We start from the raw sequence: 22,017 nt of genomic DNA on the forward strand, positions 1-22,017 counted from the left end.
CACGCAGCACACATAGGCTGTTGTATTTTACCCTTGGAAAGATGTCAAGAGGATCTGCACAATACTTTGCACAGGCACGTGATGGAGCAGACCGTGTGGCCAAATGAAGATTTTGATTTATAATTAAATAGATAAGTGCAGATTCTTCTGCTTTTCAATGGGAACGGGGGGGGGGGGGGGGGGGGGGGGGGGGCGCGCAGGAGACGACTCCCGGGGTTTCCTGGCTGGATTGCCCTCGGCGTGTCCTGTGAAATCGCCACGTCTGTTCCGAAGGGCTGATTTCAGGAAGGTTCCCGGGCTGCGCAGCAAGTGGCGGAGCCGTTGCGGTGTTTCCCCGCTGACACTGACAGACGCCGCGGGCGGCGGGAGCGGGCACCCCCGCGGGCGGCCCCCCCGCACCCCGGGCAGGGCACCTGCTGCTGCAGCTCAGTCCCCCGCCCCGCCCGCCGGCCCCGCGCTCGCCCCCGCGCCATGCCAGCCGCCACAGCGGCCCCGGCGGGCAGGGGCCCCGCTCCGCCGCCCCCGCCTCACGGCGGCTGCGGGCAGCGCTGCGGGGCCGCCATGGCCCCGCCTGGGCCGGCGGCACTTGTTGGAGCGGCCCCGGCGCCACCTGTGAAGCGCGTCGCCCCCCCGCCCCTCTCCTCACACACTCCTCCCCTCGCCGCCCTGCGGAGCCATCGCTCGCCGCCTCAGCGGCCCCACCGGCGCGACCGCGGGGCGGAGGAGCGCGGCGCCGCGCGGTGCTGCCCATGGCGGGCCGGGAGCCCGCCTGAACCCGCGCTCTCCTCCCCCCGCGGCCGGCAGCCGGCTGCCCCGCGCAGGGCCGCGGCCCGGGGCCGGCGCGTCCCCCGGCGGCGCGCAGGGAGGGGCGGGGGCCGGCGGCGTCGCTGCGCGTGTGGGAGCAGCCGCCCGAGCGGCAGCGCGGGCCCCGGCGGGAGCGCCTGAAGGATGGGCGAGGAGGCGGCGGCAGCGCCCGCACAGATGGGCCAGCGGAGGATGAATTAGGAGCCACAGGAGGCGGCTGCCGGCACCGAGGGGGGAAGAGGAGAGGAAGGGGCTGGACTTGGAAGAGGAGGAGGAGGAGGAGGAGGAGGAGGGTGCGCGGGGGGGGTGGGGGGGTTGAGTGTCGCTAATAACAAGTTAAAGACTAATAACAATAATAACAGAGCACCTCGGGGAAGATCCGCGGCGGAGGCGGAGGTCCCCGCCAGGCAGCGGCTCGCAGCGCTGGGGGGCTTGGAGAGACGCTCCGAGGCATCAGTTTGTGGTGGTGGTGGCGGCTGATTTTTGTGGGGGTGGGCGGGGTGGGGGCCGTGTATGCGGGAGAAGGAAGGGGTGGGAATCTGAGCAGGAGACTACCTTTTTATTATTATTTTTATTTTTTTTTTTTTTTTTACGTATACATATTATTTTCACCGTACAAGGAGGACGCTCGGAATTTACCGGCCTGCCGGCTCCCGAGAGGGACCGGGGGATTGTGCGGTCGCTTATCTTCACTCTCCATTTTTTTTTTTAATTGCGTTCTTTTTTTTTTTTTTTTGTTTGTTTGTTTTGATTTGGGTTTCCCCCCCCCCCTCTTTATTTTTATCCTTCCCCCCCCCCCCGCTGAGCGGCGGCGGCAGCAGCAATATGGCTGGTGATGGGTTTTTCGGGGGGCGCTGGCGGCGGGAGGAGCTCTCGGCAGCCCCTGCGCGCCCGGCTCGCCGTTAGCTATGGCAAATGGCAGCGGCGGCGGCGGCGGCTCCTACCCGGGCGGCAGCGGCGGCGGCGGCGGCATTAGAATGAGTAACAATATCAACGCCAACAATCTCAACACAGACTCGTCCTCCTCCCCCGTCAATGTGCCCAAGATGGATGCGCTCATCATCCCGGTGACCATGGAGGTGCCCTGCGATAGCCGCGGACAGCGTATGTGGTGGGCTTTCCTCGCCTCATCCATGGTCACTTTCTTTGGGGGACTGTTTATCATCCTGCTGTGGAGGACCCTCAAGTACCTGTGGACTGTCTGCTGCCACTGCGGGGTCAAAAACAAGGTAACACCCCCACCCCTTCCCCTCCCGGTGCTGGTGATGGCTTGGTTCGGTGGTGGTGGTGAGGAGGAGGAGGATGAGGAGCTCAGCCTCGCAGACCAGGACACCTGGGCGAGGTGGCACTGGAGATGCCGTAGGGCTCTTGGTTGGATGGCAGCGTGCTGGCTGCTGGTGTGGTAGAGTCGCCACAGGCTGGTGGGAGCCGCAACGTGGGGAGTGTGGCTTGGGTGCAGCCCTGAGTTGTGGCCCCCAGAACCCCCTCTCCCTCCCATGCCACGCAGGGGCATGCTGGTTTTCATCTGGTGGCACCGAAGTTACACCTTGGTGTCAGCTCGCCCTCCCGGCGAGGCAGATGCAGGCACGGTGGGACGGTGTGGTTCAGAAGTTGGTGTGCACCCCCAGGACCGCATGCGATGGTGGGGTGGGGGTGTGTGTCTGCTGGGCTAAACTATCCCCTAGACTGAGAAACTTGGGCAAAATCGAAAAGGTAAACTTCTCCCTCAAGTGAATCTTTTAAGAGCAGCTTCCTCTCCCTGAGAATCTTTGACGCTTCCACTTGATAGATTAAATGTAGATATCTGGAAGTATTTAGTGCATTTGTAAGTAACATGGTAGATCAGTATTCTTTTAACCTAAACGCAAAATCTTTGAGGCAGCCTCTCTGCCCCTGTGATTTTTGCATATCAGAAAGCTGGGAGAGAGCACTGTGTGAAGTAAGGTCGGCTCCTGCTTTGGAGGGTCTCTCTTCAGACCGAAGTTAAGAACTCACTCAGGTCCAGACTTTCATTTTTGCTTAAGACAAATGGGATAGAAAGCGTTAAGGTTCTGTATTTGTGAAAGTGGATTTTGACAGACCCCAAAATAGACCAGCAGCTGGAGTTTCTCCCCTTCCCTTTTCACATTTTTTGGATTACAAATGGAATAATATCTGCTTCAGTTATTCCTGGCACACAGACACCCACAAAAACACACACACCTTTTAATATATGGTTGCTAGGTTGCTGGCTTGCTTTGACGTACAGTGAGCTGTCTTCCCCTTTCTTCTGTCCCCTCCCCCCTAAATACACTTGATACAGCGCATAACCCAGCCGCACCAAGGATCGAACGCTTCGGGGAAACCAGAAGTGAAGTCAAGAGTGTGAGAAGTTACCGTACTTGTTTGTGTGTGTGGGTTTAGCGAGGCAGGCGACCCGTTCGGGCTGCCTAAAGGAACCTCCACAGTCCGGCTGGAAGTAGAACAGTTGCAGTGAACCTGGCCTATCTACGGAAGAAGTGATTTCTAGAGATAAGGGGTAAATAAAAGCTTTGAAGTCAGCCCTAAGCTTTGGGAAACCTACCAGGCAGCATCACTTCTCTATAGGCATTTTTATTGCGTTCAAAAGCAAACTTGAACTTTTCCTAGAGAGGTGGTAGCCAGATATGATGACAAGAGTTCAAACTGATCTGTGGTGATAAGCGTGTCTTGTAAAATGTCATTGCCTTCAACGGTAGACAGCGATTTTCAAGAATGGGTGGGTAGCTAGGGCTTACCTGCAGTTTCTGCTGTGTGCGTTCAGCGTTTTCCTCTCCATGTGATGAGACAAATCTGCAAGGGCTGTCGGGGATACTGGTGAAAAAGGAAATCCTACAGGTTATCCCCTTCATTCATTCCTTGTGAGAATGAAAAGTTAGAGGCTTGCACATAAGACTTCTTGCACATAGTGTCTTGGTGGGTATTGCTGGTCTGATAGTCTGTTGTTGGGACATACTCGGTTAAGGCACATAATTCATTTCTTAACCGGTACAGAAAGGCATATCCAAATTTTTTTAAGACCTCTTAGGCTAAACATATCGGTTCACTAAATAACAGGTGTATCATCAAGGGGTTCCAGCACTTCCCGTCCAAACGATTTGACATACTGCAGCAGTGCCAGGTTGTAAAATCAGAGCTTATTTCATGTGTGAGACCCGAAGTAGCTGTGTCCGTGAATATTGTTCCCGGGGGCGGGAGGATAAAGGGCTCTGCAGGTAGGGGGAGATATGTGTCTCTCTTTAGATTGTGTTTGTTCCACTTCTAAGGGTTTTCAAGCCTCTGGTGAAGAACTTTCAAGGGCTGATCCTGCATTTCTTATGTCCTAAAATAGGGGAATTGGAGGGAATTCTTTGTGTGTAAGGAGTAACTAGTTACTGCAAAACATTTTTCTAGTCTTTAGGGTAAAAAGGCTAAATGAAGCAACAACTGGAAATGTCTTAAGCTTTGCTGTTACCAAACATGTGCTTTGTGCTGCATGGTAACGTGGGAGAGGCTGCCAAGGATGCAAGTGAAAAAGGTGAATGCATATATATGCTAGCAAAAGCAATTTGGCAAGAAGTAGCCAAACTTCTGAAGAAGTTTTTTGCATGTTAGGACCTCTCCTTCCCTGTGCTGCCTCTTTTGCTGCTCCACAGGTTGTGGGAGAGTCGGATTGTCCAACATCGTCTCACTCTGTGCAAAGGGTGGTCCCAGGGAGTGAGTTCAAATCTTTCTCATGTCTTCTTTCTGTCACTTCCTGCTGAATAACTCACTTATATGTGAATAATTCACAGAGTTACTGTGCTAACACCTGTATCCATGTATGTTATTGCTAATAACTGCAAAACGTTCTGGGTTGGTTTTTTTTTCCCCTGCTATATTCTAAGCACAATGTATTCCTCAGATTTGTCAGTGATTGTCAGCTTGATTTTGGGATGTAGCAGTTTGCAATGGCTACATAGGATTTGGAATGTTTTTTGGTGTGTCCCCTCATCCCCTATCCCCACTTCCCGCCCCCCCCCCCCCCCGCCATCAAATTTATAGTTGGAATTTAAAAACATGATAGAAACAGTTTAACACTTTGTGGTATGAAGTTTCACTTCTTTTCTTTTTTCTTTTTTCTTTTTTTCTTGGAGATAAGAAGGTCAAGATACCATAAGTCAAGACTATGAAAACTTCTGGTAACAGATTGATAAATGTTGCCCCTTAAAATTCCATATCCAATTTATGTCATTGCATATGAATAGATCATTAATATTGATCACGTACTAAAAATGATTGCTGAAGTCTTAGGATTTTTATGCTCCATGCTTGCTTTGTGAGATGACATTTTGTTAAATCTGCCAAAAAGAAAAAAGTAAATCTTGACCTGTTTTGTCAGTGTTTCACATAATGTGAGGGTCATTAACACTGAAGCCTTTGTATTCCTTTATTTAATAAGGTGTATAATTTTAGATGTAATTCTTGCAAAATTAGCTACAGTCACATTGCAGAGACTTGACAAATGCTGTTTTTCTTGTCAGTGTTTCCACCTACTTTTTTAGGAATGCTTAGACATTGTTAAAGAACTGGTCTTCTCTTTGCTTTTTCTTTGTCGCTTGACCAACTCATTCCTGTTTGTGTATGAAAAGTAGAATGTGAGACTGAAGTTCAGTGGGCTGGGCTTTGACACCATTAGTTGCTCTTGTTTCTCGTAATAACAGAAAAATTAAATAAATATGCATGGTGAAGTACACAGTACACAGTGGCTAAATGCGTGTTAGACAATCTCTCGTCCTTTTGATGGTGTGGGTCTGCTACTGTATTTTCTATGCTCCTGAAGGGCTTTTTCTACTGACATTATCAGATACTATGTTTTGCCTTGGGACAAATTCAAACATGAAGCAGGAGCGGTGGAACAACAGCACACCAGTTTGGGGCACAGCCGGCTCCTGAGGCTGCCCAGTGCACCACGACGTGAGATTTGAACCCTTTCGAAGGACGGCGTACCAGACCCGGTGTCGCTGCTCCTTGATTCCCTGGGGGGTGGTACCCCTTATGTACCTTGTGCCTTCAAGGCTCTAGCAGGTGGAATGGATCTTTATCTCTGTGCTCCTGTTGGAATGATTTCAGTGTTCTGGAGAGCTTTTCCTCCCCACAATCCAGGACTCATGTACATATAAAGTGAAATCACGTTATGATTAGAGGTAGCAGTTGCTTGCCTGAAATTACAAGCCATAATAGTCTTCCTTGATATTGGTCTACATATTTGGGAAGTTTAATAAATCTTACAGTGCTAGATTTGGTCAGTAGAAACCAAACAACATTCTTGCTGGTTCTGAATAGGAAAATTCTGTTTTTACTGGAAGTGAAATATTTGCAGAAGCCTTCTTTGAAAAGTTAAGATTTTTCACCCGGACCTCTAAGGCTTGAGAGAATTTCTAAGTGGAAAATTTTGTTTTCCCTAAAATAAGAAGCATTTCTCCCAAGCCAGCTCTCATAAATTTAGTTTTTTGATTTCCTAGCAATATCTGCATAAACGTCCGCTCCAAATGAAACTAAAGAAACAAACTCACCACAGGGCACTGTATATTGAGAAAAGTATGAGAGTATGTTAAAAAGCACCTGTGGACACATAACACAGGAGATCGCTCCATTTAAATCTGTACATGGAAACCTCACCTTGACTCTCTCGAAGATGTACCGAGCAGAAGCGTATGAACAACTGGAAGGCTCAAGGGATTAGCAGAGGACCGTAATGCATTTAGCTCGTTAGTCACATGCGCAGCCTGGCTCAAGGCACTGAATCGTTCCCATCTCTTGGCTATCAGGTGGCCTGTGTGTAATTACGCCATGAGCGTCCTGCCGGACAGGTTGCCAGTGGAGAGATGGACATGGTGGAGAGGTCAAGGACTGAAAGAAAAGGTACTGGCAGCTTTTTGCAGGCAGTGTTTCTCCAAGTGATACAAGGCACCGGTGTGGAGAGGTGTGTGCGGCTGTTTTCCATGCTGTGAAGAGGAAAGATGCTTTTGGCTCTCTGGAGCTCATAATGGATTTCACGTTTTACAGACACACACTAAAATTGTTTATGCGTGCAGAAAAGAAAATGTATGGACAAGGATTTAAGCTGTAAACCAAACAATTTCAACCAACAGGTTATTTTGATGCAGTATTGTACTTATTTTCGAGGCTTTGCAACGCATATATTTAAGGAGAAAAGCTGCACTTTGAAAGAATTTGCAGCTCTCGCACGTCTGCAAATCTGTAAATGCTGGTTGGAAACCATTAGATTTCACAATTTTTTTCAGTTACAGCTCAATAGAAGAAATGCCTGTAATGGGGAACAAAATGCTTTCAAATAGCAATGGTCTATGTACGCAGTTTTGATGTGGTGCGATTTCTGAATGCAGAATGAGGGCAGTTTATAGCCCCAGAGACAGAAACACTGAAACTTTGGAGAGTGCAGGTCCTAAGTATAATCTCTGCAAGGACAGGATCTAATGATTATAATTAAAAAAGCAACAGTGGCCTATGTCTGCCCTGTACTATTGCAAGAAAGTGGATTGTGAATCTGAGTCATTGAGTGTCCTTCCTGGGACAAATGCTCAGGAGAAGCAGTAATCCCTAGTCAGCAGGCAAAGCGCAGAGCGATGGTCAGGGTTCCTTCAGAAGCCAGCTCCGCTGTTCTGTGGAATCCAACTCAGACAGACCAAAGCTCATGTGAATTTCCAGGGTTGGTTGGTAATAATTCCTCGGCAAGATCAGGCTGTAGTTCAGCAGCAGGGAGGCATTCCATAGCGTGAGGTTGTTGGGCAGCGGTTCCAGAGAACCTGGTGAGACATAAACATCACTCTAGGCAAAATTAAGGATGGGCTGTCCTTTTGGTTCGGTTATACATACCTAGTAACATGGCATTGAATTACGTGTTTTACAGGTATGAAAATTATCAAATATCAGAAGTCTGAGAAGGACATAGTCAACACGGCTTGTGGAGGTTTTCTAAGGGGAAGATTGCTGAAATGTTATGTGTGGGTGTTAATGGTTAAAAAATACTTTCTCCCCCACATATCATTTCAGTGACAAAAGGGAAGGGACTATGCTTTATAAAGCTATCATTAGATGCTGTGTTTCTGTAGTGAGTTCATGTGCTGCTGCACAGCTGAAGGCTTAGAATCACCAAAGATCTTAGGTTGGAAGGGACCCATAAGGACCGTGGAGTCCAGCTCCCTGCTCCTCGCAGGAGCACTAGACCAGACTGGCATTTACACCAACTTTACGCAGGGCTAGATGCACAGATTCTGGATTAGACCTCATGGTCTGTAAGTGTGAGCACTTTGTCTGCGGCACAGAGGTCACCTTGGGTGATGACGGGAGGGGGAAATGCAGTGGAATTTCGTTAGCGCTTTTAGCGATAGCATAGCTGGGTGAATAAATGAGAAAGATCCATGTCTTCCATGCCTGTCAGAGATGTATCGGCCAGGAAGGGCCCATTTTGAATCCTGATGGTATTTATAGCCTGAGAATACATCGGGTTTGCATCTTTGAGAGGAACACTTTATTCCCATATATAGTATGCATGGTTCTGTTTAAATGAATGTGCTGCCACTGAAATGTGTTGAGTTCAGTTTGCTTTGAGATGATGTATTGCATGTATTTGTCTGTTTGAGAGTTAAAGGAACGAGGAGCGTTATCCAAAGCCTGTTGAAATAGAGGGAGGCAGTCCTAACAATTTCAATGGTTTTGGACTCAGGCCTGGATGTTCACAGTGTTCTAGATGAATCTGATTTATTTTTTAAAACGATTCTTGTGTTAACATTTTAAGCTTTTAAAAGCCTTTTTTCTTTTATTGTAGGGAGGTGTATTTACTTGGCTTGTGGCCATTATGTCTGGGATTTCAACGTTAGAAACATAATATTTAAAAATCACATGAGTTATGTTTCTATTCCAGCCAAGACTTACACCTTCTGCCAGGGCCCCCTTGGAAATCAGGATCTGAGTGCTCGAACCGCTGGTAATATCCTATCGCGACATCTCTCCTGCAAGCTGGCGTGCAATGGTAAATGTTGGCCCTTTTTTTTAGAACAGCAGTAAGGGTGCATTCAGCGGAGCTGGCAAAGGTCCTTTGGCCCACGGATCGCCCGCAGCACGGTGGCACACGTGCGGCTGTGCCCCGAGTCCTGGACACCCCTTTGCATGGCCTTAGTTTCGCTACCTCATTAAAGTAGCGAACTGCTACCGTTTAGTGGAGAAAAAAAACCCAATCTCATCAGCAGGCCAGAAGAGTGTTGAGAAGTACGGTAACATCACCAACAACAGTAGTGTAACACGGCAGCCTGGCCGGAATTTGGGTGGCTTGGCACCCTGTTAGGTGCAGGTCTACCGTGTTGCATTTTTGTCGCTCTTTGTATACTGAGGAATAAATTCATAATATGGTTTTGTTCCCCTTTGTCCAGGCAAACGCTGACTAAATATTTGGCATTTTCTTTCTTGTTATATGTCATTCAGTTTTCATGATACCTTTTACATTTTGATGTAATGCTGTAGCTCTTTTTTGTTAAAAGGTGACTTGCTTTAAATTTGCTATTATGAATGAGATTCACTCTAGCACTACTGGTGTTGGATTAATTTTCTGTTTTAAGTACAGGGGAAACGTTATCACAGATAGGTCTTTTTAAAAAAAAAACAACACCACAACCTATTTGCAAATGGTGACCTTAATATTACAAAAATAAAGTGAAATATATTAGAGTGATTCTTTGTTTAAGCATCTTGTAATTTTTTCTAGCATGAACTCTGTTAAAACTCCGTTGTGATTACACACGGGTATCCTGCTCCACAAATTGCTTGAAACAGGTCACTGGCTTCTTTGACGTATAATGGTCACAGTTGGTGTGGAGCACTTCAGATGCTTTCGGATGCAGTGAATCCTTTGGCTACAAGGGATTTGACATCACTTTTTTGGAAGTGGGGTTGCTGAATGACAGGCAGATGTTGTGTGATGTTTTTACATTTTCTAGGTTCTTGTACTATAAATATTGTTTCATAAAGAAGCTGATAAATTGTACTCGGCTTTTAAGGACTGAAGGGAAAACACCCCTCCTTTTTCGTTTTCCTTTAAGTCACAAGAACAGCCTAATTAGGAGACAATATTGCAGGATCTATCTATGTGCACTGCAAACGTTTTTCCCCACGAGGGAATTTTTTTAATGCTTTGATACTTCTCATAACTTGATTTTGTTATGTGGGAAGTTTTTTTCAGCTTTTTGTGTCAGTTTTCGTCCATTCCCAATGCATTTATATCCAGAGGCTTCCGACTCCTTCAGCATCAGAGGCAGTGGACTGCTGGTTTTATGTTGGCATGATTTTCATATCGCTCAGGCTCTCAGCGATACTGCAGACTTGTTTCCTTGTGTCCTTTATCGCAACATTATTTTCCCGTTCTCTGCAGGATAAGGTTATAGTCACCATTTGTTATGTTGTGCTTTTTTAGAGAGACGTGGATTATCTGCTTAAGGAAGGATGTCTTCGATTGGGACATGGTCTGATTTTTGGTTTAAAGCCACACAAAATTTTACCTGACTAAATTCTGGGTTTCCTCCTCTGCCTCTGCATTAGATGTGTAAGTTACAGAGTGGGCTTTTCATCAGGCAGAAGAGCAGAATTTGTATTATAGATCCATTGTTCCTAAAAGAAAACAACACTAAAAACCTCACAGTTTGGATATCTGCAAAAACAATTTTAGTTGCTTTGCTGGGATATGTCTTTAGGATATAATAAACTTTTGGTTTACTGAAAGTGGAAAATGCTTGTCCAAGGTGCAGAGCTTTGACTCTGCCTGTGTGATTTAACTGATAACATTTTAATGTCAACTTAAATGATACGTACTGTAGGAGAACATCGGTATCATTTGAGTTGCCAACGGAACGATAAGATGTGATTCCAGGACGGGAAGAAAAAAGAGATTTGATTGTTCTCATTTCCAACTGATGGCATTATTTTTGTTATTAAGATATGCATAATTTTAAAAGAAAATTCACACAACAATTGTTTAGGTTACTTTGTGGAGCTTAACGTCAACACAACAGAAACCAGCTATTTTAGATGCCCAAATTTAAATTTAAGAGCTGAATGAGGAGTTTGATTTCAGAGTCAGTGATCATTTCAGAGGGTTTCAGAAAGAGGTATTATTGTTCTTGAAAACTTATTTCCTTATTTAGATGTTTGTCGATGAACATGACAGCTATAATCCAAGTACCTTTTTTTAATTTTTTTTTTTCCTGATGTTGACCTTACACATCATACTCTGGACTCGAGTAGGATTTAGCTAATCCCCTGACTTCTCCTCACTGTATATATAAACACAGGAGAAGATACTTCAGTGTTTGTAAAGTTCCACACTGTTTTAAAGCTCTTTAAAGCAGCATCATCTCTTGCATTAATACCTAATACTCTGAATTTTAATTTTCTTTTACCTAAGAGGTTGATACGCACCCTCTAATAAAAAATATTTACTTCAAGCTGATTGCTCTTAGAAATAACTTTAATAAAAAATAAGTTAGAAAAATAAGTTTTTCATGCTCCCATACTGAAATTGTGGGGGTAATCAGAACATGTTATCATTTCTGTGGCTGCAGTTGCTTTAATAAAGCTGTATACAAACTTCTGTCTTTATTGACTGTCCATGTGATTATTTGTGGTTTTGGGTTTGTGTTCTTTAAAGCGAGAAGTGCTAATGGCTTAAAGCAGATAGATCTTAATCTTGCTGCTATGCCAGCTGTGTACAAAAGTAAAGCATGTCCTTACAATTGATTACAGAAACTATATTTAGAAACTTTCTGTCTCATTAGAGAGTGGTGGAGTGAGAGAACGTAAGAGGTGGAAAATAGTTCAACCTCTAGGATGAAATGTTTGCTTATGGTTTTAAACAACAAAGTAAAGCCAGGATTTCATAGGCTTGTCTGTTTGCTTTTTCTACGCAAAGAAATAGAATATTCAGGTTTGAAACATCTGATGTTTCTGCCCGCAGCCGCTCAAGGGTGCTGCAGCAAAAGACTCCAGATCTGCATGGGGTGCGGTGAGAGAGTAAACCCACCGAGCTACCCGTGGCTGCAGGCCCTCAGTGACCATCAGCCAGGGTATTGCTGAGTCTCCTTAAAAGGTGGGTCACATCACACAGCGAGTCGGTACAAGGGGTGTGGGTGGATGTGTTGGAGAGGGATGGGGTGGGGTGATATGGTGTGATAGCATAGGGTAGGGTACAATGGTGGGTAGTATCTCCAGTCATTCAGCACTTGCCTGGGCTCTTGAGGTGGTAGGGGAGTGCCAGCTGGGTGCAGAGCACACCTGATAGCGCGGTTACTTTGTGAAGGTGCCTGTCCCGCATTGCCTGGTGTGTACATCCACCTTGTGACTTCATATGGAGCGCAGGCGATGTAAACCTTACCTGATCTGACCTAATGCCTGTTGAAGCTGTTAACGTTGCTTACTGCTTTTTTAAAAACCCCAAATTTAGTCCATCAGAGCACATTAAGTGGTTTTGGGCAGCAGTATTTTTTATGTAGTTCTCTAAGACCGGTCCTACCATCCTGAGGTGGTGGTTTGGCAGCGGTAATAAATCCAAAGTGTAAAGCCTGAGAGGAGGCTTGCAGCGAGGAGCCTGAGCCGTGCTGGGGACGGGCTGTGGCTGGCGGGCAGTAGTACCTTCAGATCCGAAACCATTTTAGGCATTTTTACTGAGCAGAAAAGTTTTCACACGTTAGATTTTGGAAAGTTTTGAAAGTGAGGTGGTTCCATCATTAGCATGCCAATTAGTAGTTTCATGATGTTCTTTGGCGAATACAGTTTTGTTCAATGTTTTTGCTGGATGACAAAAGTGTTTTTGCAAGTGAACTCCAGCTTTTCCAGCGTGGCTCAGCGGGTTCCCTTCAGGTGTAACTGGGTAGGGAGATGAGCTCGAGGAGCACACTTGATCTTCTGCACCTGTGAGTGGGCATGCAAGTCCCCCCAGGTGGGTTGGGTTAGCCTTGAGGGTATAAATGCTGGAGTACAGAGCAGGTGTAGCTCTTAAGGTCTCTTATTGCGTCTCACACCTTGTCAAGTTAGCTGTGTTTGTAGGGAAAAGCTCAGATGAGCTTTTTGGTAAGCTTCTGAGCTTTGTTTTCCTTTCTTTTTTGAGTAGGTTTTTTTTGTTTGTTTTTTTTTTTGTTTGGTTTTGGGTTTTTTTAGCCAGTGTATAATGCATGTACAGCTTCTGCTAATTGCTCTTCCAGAGAGCTCTTTCTTTTATCAAGCCATAACTCTGCAGTGTTAAACTTGTGCTGGTGGGCTTTCTGTTGGTGCCGTGGCCCCAGCAGGCTGCCCTGGGCGAGCGGCTACCTCGGATGGGATGGTGAACCTGCAAGCCAGCAAATATCACATGGTAAGACTGTGACTTTGGATGATCTCTTACTGCTTTAAAACATTACGGGTGTTGGGCTGTGCCAGAGCTATTGATTAGTTTCAGTATAACTATGCCAAAATTGTCTTTTGGTTTTTAATTGATGTTCTGAGGATTTTGGCAAGTGCGTGAAGTCTGTGTGGGCAAAGGTGTTGTTACTTATTCTGACTGAGGGGGAAGAAAATGGGTTTGGGAAGGGTTGTTTAAAGCAGTTGTTGCCTGTTTGATGTAGTCTGAGACAAGAAGTGGTGGAGCTTGGTGCCCAGACTGTTTTCAGGGTGTTTTTCCTATCACTGGGAACTTGAGCTCTGGAGCTTTTATTATTTTACTTATTCAGTAATATATATATTTTATTTTCAAAATGCTTATCAGAAGTGGAGGGAAGCGTAATGATAACTTTAAGTAAAAGTAAAAGTTCTAGAAAAGCTTCTGGCAATATAAACAGACTTCTGAAGGTTGTCTCGTGTATTTATATTCTCTCAGCTCAGTAAAATACCTTTATGAGCAAGAAGCAGAGGAACCATTTTAAATGGAGGCTCTTTTTGCAACTATTGCTCAGATCGTGTTGTCTCTTCCTTGGGACAAATAGTTTTGGTCCTGGGAATGAATTGTTTTCAGCAGCGAATGTAAGACTGTAGTTTCTGTTAGTTTGAAAAATACTTTTTGGATTTTAAATAGCACCTAGAAGTAGGCTGGTGTGTAAATCCTGTGGAAAAAACCACAATGTCTGTGACTTTTTTTAAAAAAAAAAATCGATGGCCCTAATAGTTATAGGTAAATGAGAATTCCATCAGCACTCTTAGCACAGTAACAGCTTAACCTCTGAACAAATTATGCGTCTTAAGACCATAGTGGTGTTTTGGCCATTAGTATCAGTGAAAGTAAAGGGTTCTTCACTTCTGTAATTAATGTTGGTTCCTGGATATCTGCCTTCACAGGGTCAGTTTATTTTGGATTATTTGGGCTCATTTCTAATAATTTAAAAGAATATAATATAAAACTAAAATTTTAGATCATTCTCTTCTTCAATAATAATAAAAAAAGATTTTCAATTAGAACACTAGCTTAATTCAGTGCAGATCCTGTTGAAAATGCTGCATTGATGTAAAGCATTAAAAAAGCCAAACCAACAACATTAGATTCTTCAGAATTTATTTATAAGTTGTTTCTATTTGTCTTCTGGCCTCAGGCTTCTGATTAGGTTACGTAGTTTGGAGCTGATGCTCTTTAAGTGTGTCACCGGACTTCTGAAGGTGAAAACCTGAGGCTCTGGTGTACTTGTGACACACTTGGAGCTAAAACTTTGTGTTAATACCGGGACAGCTGCAGCATATCCATTATGGAGATGGGATTTGGAGGGGCGGGCAGCTCTCGTCGTAGGCCGGTTTGTATTTTGTATTGGTATGCTTGAAGTGAAATTCATTCTTGTACTGCGTGTCGACACTTCTGCACCACTTAAGTTCCTTTTAGAAGGCTGAAAGGCTTGTGGTTCTCAGAGGGTTTTCTGCAAGTGGGAAAATTCATCACTAGGGCTCTAGGCTATGGTTTAAAGCTTTTCCCTCTGTGCAGGGAGTGTTGTGTGTTCAAAATTGGGCTTAGCAACTTAAAAGGTCTATCTGAACTATTTTTATTATTGTAGTATTTGGAGGACACATGGTTCTGCAGGCTTAGTTATGCCTGATCCTATTACCAGCTTTGACCAAGGGGTGATCCTCTGCCTCGTGCATCTTGAGATCTGAAAGCGGATAACTGGGAGAAAGCCGGGGGAGCGGGAGGGTTGTGCAAGGACTGGTTTGCCCCAGTCCATATAAAGCAGCCTGGTGATTGAGACAGGCATACAATTTCGTCCATGTACATCCACTCCTCCTGTTTGCTAGATTTGTGAAAGGAACACAGTTTGCAAGTTGTTAGAGCGGTTACTATTTTCAAGGGGTTACGGGTGGTTAAAACATGCTGTGCAATCCTAAGTTTCCTTCTTGAAGATTTATTTTTTACGTAAGCAGAGAATAAAGGTGTAGAGGAATGAAGGCAGTGGGTCGGTTAACGCTGATAATATGCATCTGTGGCTTTGCCCTGAAGGCGGTGGGTTGATGGCCAAGGATGATGTGCAGCTGTAGCTCGTTCCCACTAAATGGTTAAGTAACACTGAGGAGGAGCAGTGTGGCCTGGCCTCTGGAGGAAGGAGAAACAGCATGGACAGTAGAATCTGACCGACTGTAAAAGCCTTGTTGCAGTTGGCTGGCATGCTTGTGCTGTGACAATTGGTGCCCCGTGTGAGGAAAACTGATTTGGACTCAAACTACGACATAAAAGGAATTTTAAAAAAGAATCATCTTGGCTGATAGAAAATTTTAGCTGTAGCATGTTGAGGAATTGGTGGGAATAGAAAAATCACATGGTGGAGGTAATGAAGACTGATGGCAAGAAGAAGGGCGTCCTACCTTGTTCAGTATGCAGTGTATGGTACTCACTGTATCTATACATAGGCACTTTGAATATGCGTGCTCCATTGCCATTAAAAAATCCCCAGCCCAAACAGTTTTTGAGTACTCACGTCCACACTGGATTTAAAGAATAACGTTACTTTTAGAATCTAGGAAGGTTCCCAGTTAAACATACGCTTGTTGGTTGTACTATTTTTAGCTTCTTTGAACAACACGTGTTTTCCCCAGATATTTGTGTATGTTGTATTCTGTTCTTAAAAGGCAAATCTCTCTGTGTCTGGGTTCTTTTTCTGTATCCAAGAAAGGAAAGAACCAGGGTTCTTGACAGTGCTTTACTACTTTGAAATCCTAGGAGGTGGGGTAAATTAATTAAGTCTAAACAGGACCCATCTGGTGGTGCCAGCAATGCTGGGAGAGAACAGGTGAAAGAATCAGAGCCAGGACAAACATATAGTGGGGGGCAGGACTTGCACTTTGTGTCACATTGCAAGCAGAAGACTAGTCTTGGTATGAAGCTATTGACTTTTTGTTGTTTTTAAGGCAAAGGGTTAACGTCATACTTTTAAATGCTTGTTTCTGTTGCATTGCAAAAAAGCGAAGGATTTTTTCAGGAATAAGGTGGCGAATGTGTGTAATCAGTCTCACAAACAACATACCATTTCCATTTATTTTCAAGCTACAAGAGTCGACATTGTTTGAAACAAAATGGAACAAAGTCACTATTTCAGAAAAACACAGAAAAACAAAAAAACAGTATTCCTGTTTAAAATTTGGAAAGCTGTTATCCAAACAAAAAAAAAAAATCATGGAAGTTATGCTGACAATTCAGTTTTGCCCTCAAATTTATGTTTGTGTAAGAACAACACAAAATCTCTATGCAGATGTTTTTGTTGCCAAGATTACCTTGTTCTTTAAGTTCTCTGCAATACTTTGAAGGTAGTCATTGCATCGCTGGGAATAGGAATGTAAAAATGACTGTAAAAATTGAATTGTATTGCCTGATTTGGGAGGCATGCAAAAAGTAAACGGTATGAACGCTGGGAAGTGAATCAGATGAGAAAAGAAACAGCAATGAGGAGATGGAAGGACGACGTCTGTTTGCAGTGTGGGGCTGGTAGTGTGGCAGGGCTCCGTGGCGCACGTTCCCTTGTTGTGGGGGGATCGCTGTGCCACTGCCTGCCTGACCGAGGGGAGCTTTGGGGAAGTGTCTGCATTTTGTGAGGGCAAGTGCCTGGGCTTTTTGGCATGACTTTAAAAGAAGTGGAGAAAGTAGGCCATAGAGATGTTGGTGAATTTAGGAGCTTAGTTGCTAGATCTTTATCCAGCTTAAAAAAAAGAAAACAAAAAGAAAAAATCAATCTCATTACCTGCCTTTAAGTCAAATTCCATTCTTGTCTTATCATTTTCTTTTCAGCATCCTCTATGCTTTTATTTCTTAAGTGTCACCAAAAGCCCAGCTAACCACGACAAGAATATTTCACGTCAAGTTTGGAAGGAGCTTGTCTCCTTTGTCTTGAATTTCCAACTCTGAAGTGAAAGAATCTAGGTGGTTTGTAAGATTATATAAGTGTTTGTTGGTTGTTTTCTTTTTTCTTAGTGGAGAGGATTGAATTCCATTTTTGATAAATAAGTTTCAGAAAAATACAGTTCTGCCAAAATAGGGATGGTTACAAAACTGTCAGTTTATCTGGGTTTGACTGGGGGAAGGGGAAAAGACGATACTGAAACTCTTTCCCTTGTTTTCTTTTTTTTGACAAGAAATAAATATATGACCTTTTAGTCTTATGTTTTTATTTCCTATTGTAAAGTCAAAACCGAAGCTGGTTAATAGCTTGATTCACATTCTTCTTTCAGGAACCTTATGTTGTCAAGCCTTCATAGTTTTTGGGAGTTCTTTTCATATTGGAAGCTAATTTGTTGATCTTAAAATTTTACGTGATACATCAGTTCTGCTCGCTGCCCAGCTGTATTCTCTGAATGTTTCCATTCCTAGGGTATGGCTACGTAAATATGTATGTGTAAAATACATGGTTCTCAATGGATCTGTATAAATGTGACCAAACTTTTTATGAAGTTACACCAAAGTTAGATGTTGTTACAATGTTTTTCTGGAATAGGTGTGTTATGCTCATTTTAACGTCCGTAACAGAATGTGGAAAGCATGCAAGAATAGGCAATGAAATGTTTCTCACTTTTAGAAATATGATAAACTCTGCTACCCTCCTCAAACCAATTGATTAGATGATAATAAGGAAGGATTTAGCAGCTAAATGACTATAAAAGCTGTGGTCAGCCATTTCATGTGCTGCGTTGGCTTTTAATAAATCTGTTTTCGTATAATTGTAGATTTAAGAATTTCATGTGGTTTATTTGTCAAAGTAGTTATTACAGCAGAGGCACACAAGTACGTAAGAGGCGTGCTTACAGAGTGCTGAGCCCTTGGGAAATCTTAATACAGCTTTTCAAGACAGGAATGAAAGGAAGAAGTGGGAAGATGGGAGCAATATATATCGCAAAAGTAGCTGGTCTGCGAGAAGACAATGAAAAGAAAATGTTGAATATACATAATTTTTTAAAGTGCTTGGTGCGTTCGCGCTTTCCTAGGCCATTCCTGTGCTGCTCTTTTCTATCGGCGGCCCATTAGTGCGTTACAAAATTCGCTTAACTCTTCAGTGCAGTGGTTTTGGACTTAGCTTTTTAATGCTCTTTCCTTTTGTTTGACCTGAAGCCTGTGCTCTCAACACAGAATGAGGTATATATGGCAATAAACTACATAGATGATCATTGCATGCTTGGAAATTACTTTTTTCCTTTTTTTTTTTTTTTTTTTTTTCTGCTCCCCAGAGGTGAACATTAGAATGTGGAGGCCACTTGCTATATTGGGTGTAATACATAGTTCCTGGTTAGTAGCAGAATTTTGGCACGACTGATTACCAGAGGTCAGAGAAGGATTGATGCTTTTGCTGTATGTTTACATGAGAAATAGATTGATGATATCCCAGGCTATTCTACTTTGCAAAGAGAAGTCCGAAATAGTTATTTGCAATATATATGGCAGGCTAATGCTTAATGTTACTCAAAACTTTGCTACTCCATGGTGTTGGCCAATTGAGTTGGCAAATAGTACGTTAAACCACAATATAATGTAGCGGTCTTATTTTGAAGGTATGTGCCTTCAGGTTTCTTTGTACACAGGAAAATTAAATACCTCATTTTCTTCCTCTGTTGCCCTCTTTGTTAGCGTACTTCACAGAGCTTCTTGGTCTGAGCTGAGCTAGACCAGAAATAGATTTAAACCAGGCTGGAACGGTTTGATCAGTGTAGCAGAAATAAGCGGTGCCCTGTGGCTTGAAGGAGCTCTGAAGTCTCGGGCTTCAAAGAGTGCAGAGTTGTTTGTAGTATGACTTCAGCAGGAGCTGTGAGTGCTCAGTTTTAGTCAGAAATTACACCTCAACTTTTTTAATTTATCCGGATGGCTTTCTGATTACATTGGTGCTGTACAGTGTGATCCTTTTATCCTGTTTGGAAGAAATTCTGTTACTATAGAACTTAAGAAGTAAACATTCATTGTGTACGTACTTAAGCATTATCTGGACACTGAGCTGTATTTTAAAACAGACTTTTTTTTTTTTTTCTACTTTATCCTTTCCCGGTAAAAAATTGAGGCTAACCAAATTCCTATAATAATTTTACACACTGCTACTGGTAGTGGCAGCAAAGAGATAAAAAAAGCTAAAAAGCTAATGCTTTCTCTCTCAGTGCAGTTCATGTTAGAAATTGATCTTAGAAGGTACCAACAAATAGATTTTGGTCATTCAAATAAAACAGCAATTTCATTTTTTTAAGACTTCTATGTGTGGTTGCATGGAAGAAAAAGTAGCGTACTATATTATCACAGGCTACTAATGATACTTCGTAAGTAGGTACTGTATAAGTGCTTCTTGGAAACTGTTGTTTCTGTCAGTCCAGAGTGAAATTTTATGAAATATCCACGGTCAGATACTACTGAAAAACGTAATTTGTGATAGCGTTACCTGGAGTGACTTTTATCCTTGGATACTTTTTTGAGATTTAAATCCACAGAGCCTAGTGCGCTCTCCGTTGGGATCTTTGCATGCGGCACTTACACAAATGTAACTGGTGAATGTGCAGCCAGAAGCATTTGGAGGATGTGATTAGTGCAGATTTAGTATTATTTGGTTTTATCTTTTATTCTTCATCTAAATTACAGTACTATGATAACGGTGCATTAAGAGCTGCCATATAAAAAGCTGTGCTGCATTGCTTTTGTTTGCTGCTTTCTGGTAGTGTTATTTTTCTGGTTTAGTGGGTGAATTCTTCTTTCTTTTTGTCAGAGTCATTTTCCAATGGAATACTTATATTGTCATAGACTTAAAATCCGCACTATTTATGCAGCCAAGCATCAGTTTGGTTACCCACCCTTTTCCTCTCCTCACCCTGTACTCTTTTTCCTTTTGCAAAGAGGAGCTGCTCTGTGGCTTTGTACAAATACCGTCCTCTAGTGTCTTGTCTTTGGACGATTTTGAATGAGGATCACGCAGAGATGGTGCATTCTCTAAGTAATACATTATAATGTGCTAATTAGAGCAACCGCGCATTTGGGTCCAAGTCTTTCTGGTATTCCTCTACTGGTGTCGGGATCCTGGGGGAAATGATAAGTTCTAGATAACATGTGCATCATATAGGAATTGCAGCAAAGTGATATCTACCTGCAGGACTGTAGGGTGCACTTAGGGAGATCCATCTAACTTTGGGTGCGTCTTCCTTGGCAGCCTGTGTGTTACTTTGTCTAAAGAGTTGTAGCGCTTCTAATTTTTTAGTTTCTTCAGGTATTACTCAATAGGGGTTCTCCCGACACTTTGGTATGAAGTCATATTATAATTACAGACTTACTTTTTAAGTCCTGTTACTGCAACGATAGCTTCCCTCACAGTTCTGGAGTTGAAGCCCAGGCGTGTGCAGGTTTCGGTGGAGGGGTCCTTCAGAGGTGCTCGATGTTGAGCTGGCTGGCTGAGGGGCTGGCCTGGGAATTGGGGGTAGTAGAGGCTGATAGAGGTGTCTTCCTCATTCCTGAAGAGAAATAATTCTTCTGAACCTACAGACTGTTATCTCATTCATTCCCTGCTCACCTTCCCCACCCCACCCCCCCCACAAAACAAAACAAAAACAAACCAGGAAGGTTTCTTAGCCAAATCAAATCTGAACTTGTACTTAAGTCATTTTTATCTGATTAGGACTGAAGCACTTGTTCCATAATGTTCTGGGAACTCGCGGTTCGTATTTGAAGCCGCTGTCAGTTGAGGTTCTTAAATCAGTATGAAATTCTTAACTGCATAATTTATTACTGCTAGGGATACAAATGGGTCAGTGCCAAAGCCTGAAATCCAAATACAGGGATTTAGAATCCAGTCCAAGAATTCAATGTAAACTCAGCAAATCCTTGGCCAGAGCTGGCAGCTTTCCAGCACTCCAGGTCCAAAGCCATTCATTGTCATCGGTGACATTCCAGCATTTGAAAGTGTTAGCTGTTTAGTTATTTAAGTATTGAAAGTCCCCTGATAACAGCTTTAAGGAGGTTAATGAGTTCAAAAACTCAAGAATGCCAGGGATTTGTCATCCCCTGAGTAGGCTGCTTCCAAAGATGAAATCTTCTCCCCATTGTAAAGAGAATCTCCGGCTAAGAGAAATTTTCCACAGAAATGAATAATTAAAGAAGGGGGAAAAAACCCACAAAAAAACAAACCCAAAGGAAATTACAGAGTACTACATATGCCTTACAGGGACTGGCATTTTATAGTACCCTCAATACTGTAACTCAGGATTTTATTTTTAGCTACATACAGATTCCAGAAGGTAATGGAGGATTATATGATGCTATTTTTTTTTTTTAATATTTCTTATGGAGCTCTGACAATTTCCTGTTTGTCTTCATTTTCCATTAAAGAACATTCTTACTGAAACAAGAAAACATGTCGCATAAGTTTAGGAGGGATGTCTTAAAATTTGAGTAGCTATATTTTTATTCCTTTTTTTAGGTTGAGAGATTCTCTGCTAAGAAAGTAGACCCATACATGTATAATTAGTTGTTCTAGGATCACTATAAAATATAGATATAAAACATCAGCATGTAATGCAACAGCAGTTCCTAAAATTTCAGTGTTACATAGGAATAGGAAGTTAGAGCTGGGCAACAATAGAGCTCAGGAAAAACGTGTATGGGTGTGAAAAACATCAGTCATCAGTTAAGTGGAGCGTAGCAGCTGTGTAAGAGCACATGGAAGCTCTCCAGGAAAGAAAGAGGAGCAAGGAGTATAATACTTCACATGAATTTGGCTT

The 22,017-nt window shown here is 43.3% G+C and overlaps 1 protein-coding gene across 28 annotated transcripts in view; it reads left to right on the forward strand.

The window, feature by feature from the left end:
• The first annotated feature begins 1,119 nt into the window (after window positions 1-1,119).
• The window catches only part of KCNMA1 (potassium calcium-activated channel subfamily M alpha 1), a 504,883-nt gene continuing 483,985 nt past the window's right edge, over window positions 1,120-22,017 (forward strand). For 14 of the 28 annotated variants that reach the window (XM_040605523.1, XM_040605524.1, XM_040605520.1 and 11 more), the window contains exon 1: window positions 1,332-2,033. In XM_040605523.1, coding sequence (XP_040461457.1) covers window positions 1,713-2,033 — 321 coding nt within the window. In that variant the 5' untranslated portion in view covers window positions 1,332-1,712. Of the gene's footprint in view, window positions 1,268-1,331; window positions 2,034-22,017 lie in introns of those variants that run through there. The other 14 variants (XM_040605535.1, XM_040605536.1, XM_040605539.1 and 11 more) reach the window with 3 other exon arrangements.

Source organism: Falco naumanni, chromosome 9 (genome assembly GCF_017639655.2).
Source record: "Falco naumanni isolate bFalNau1 chromosome 9, bFalNau1.pat, whole genome shotgun sequence".
NCBI lineage: Eukaryota > Metazoa > Chordata > Aves > Falconiformes > Falconidae > Falco > Falco naumanni.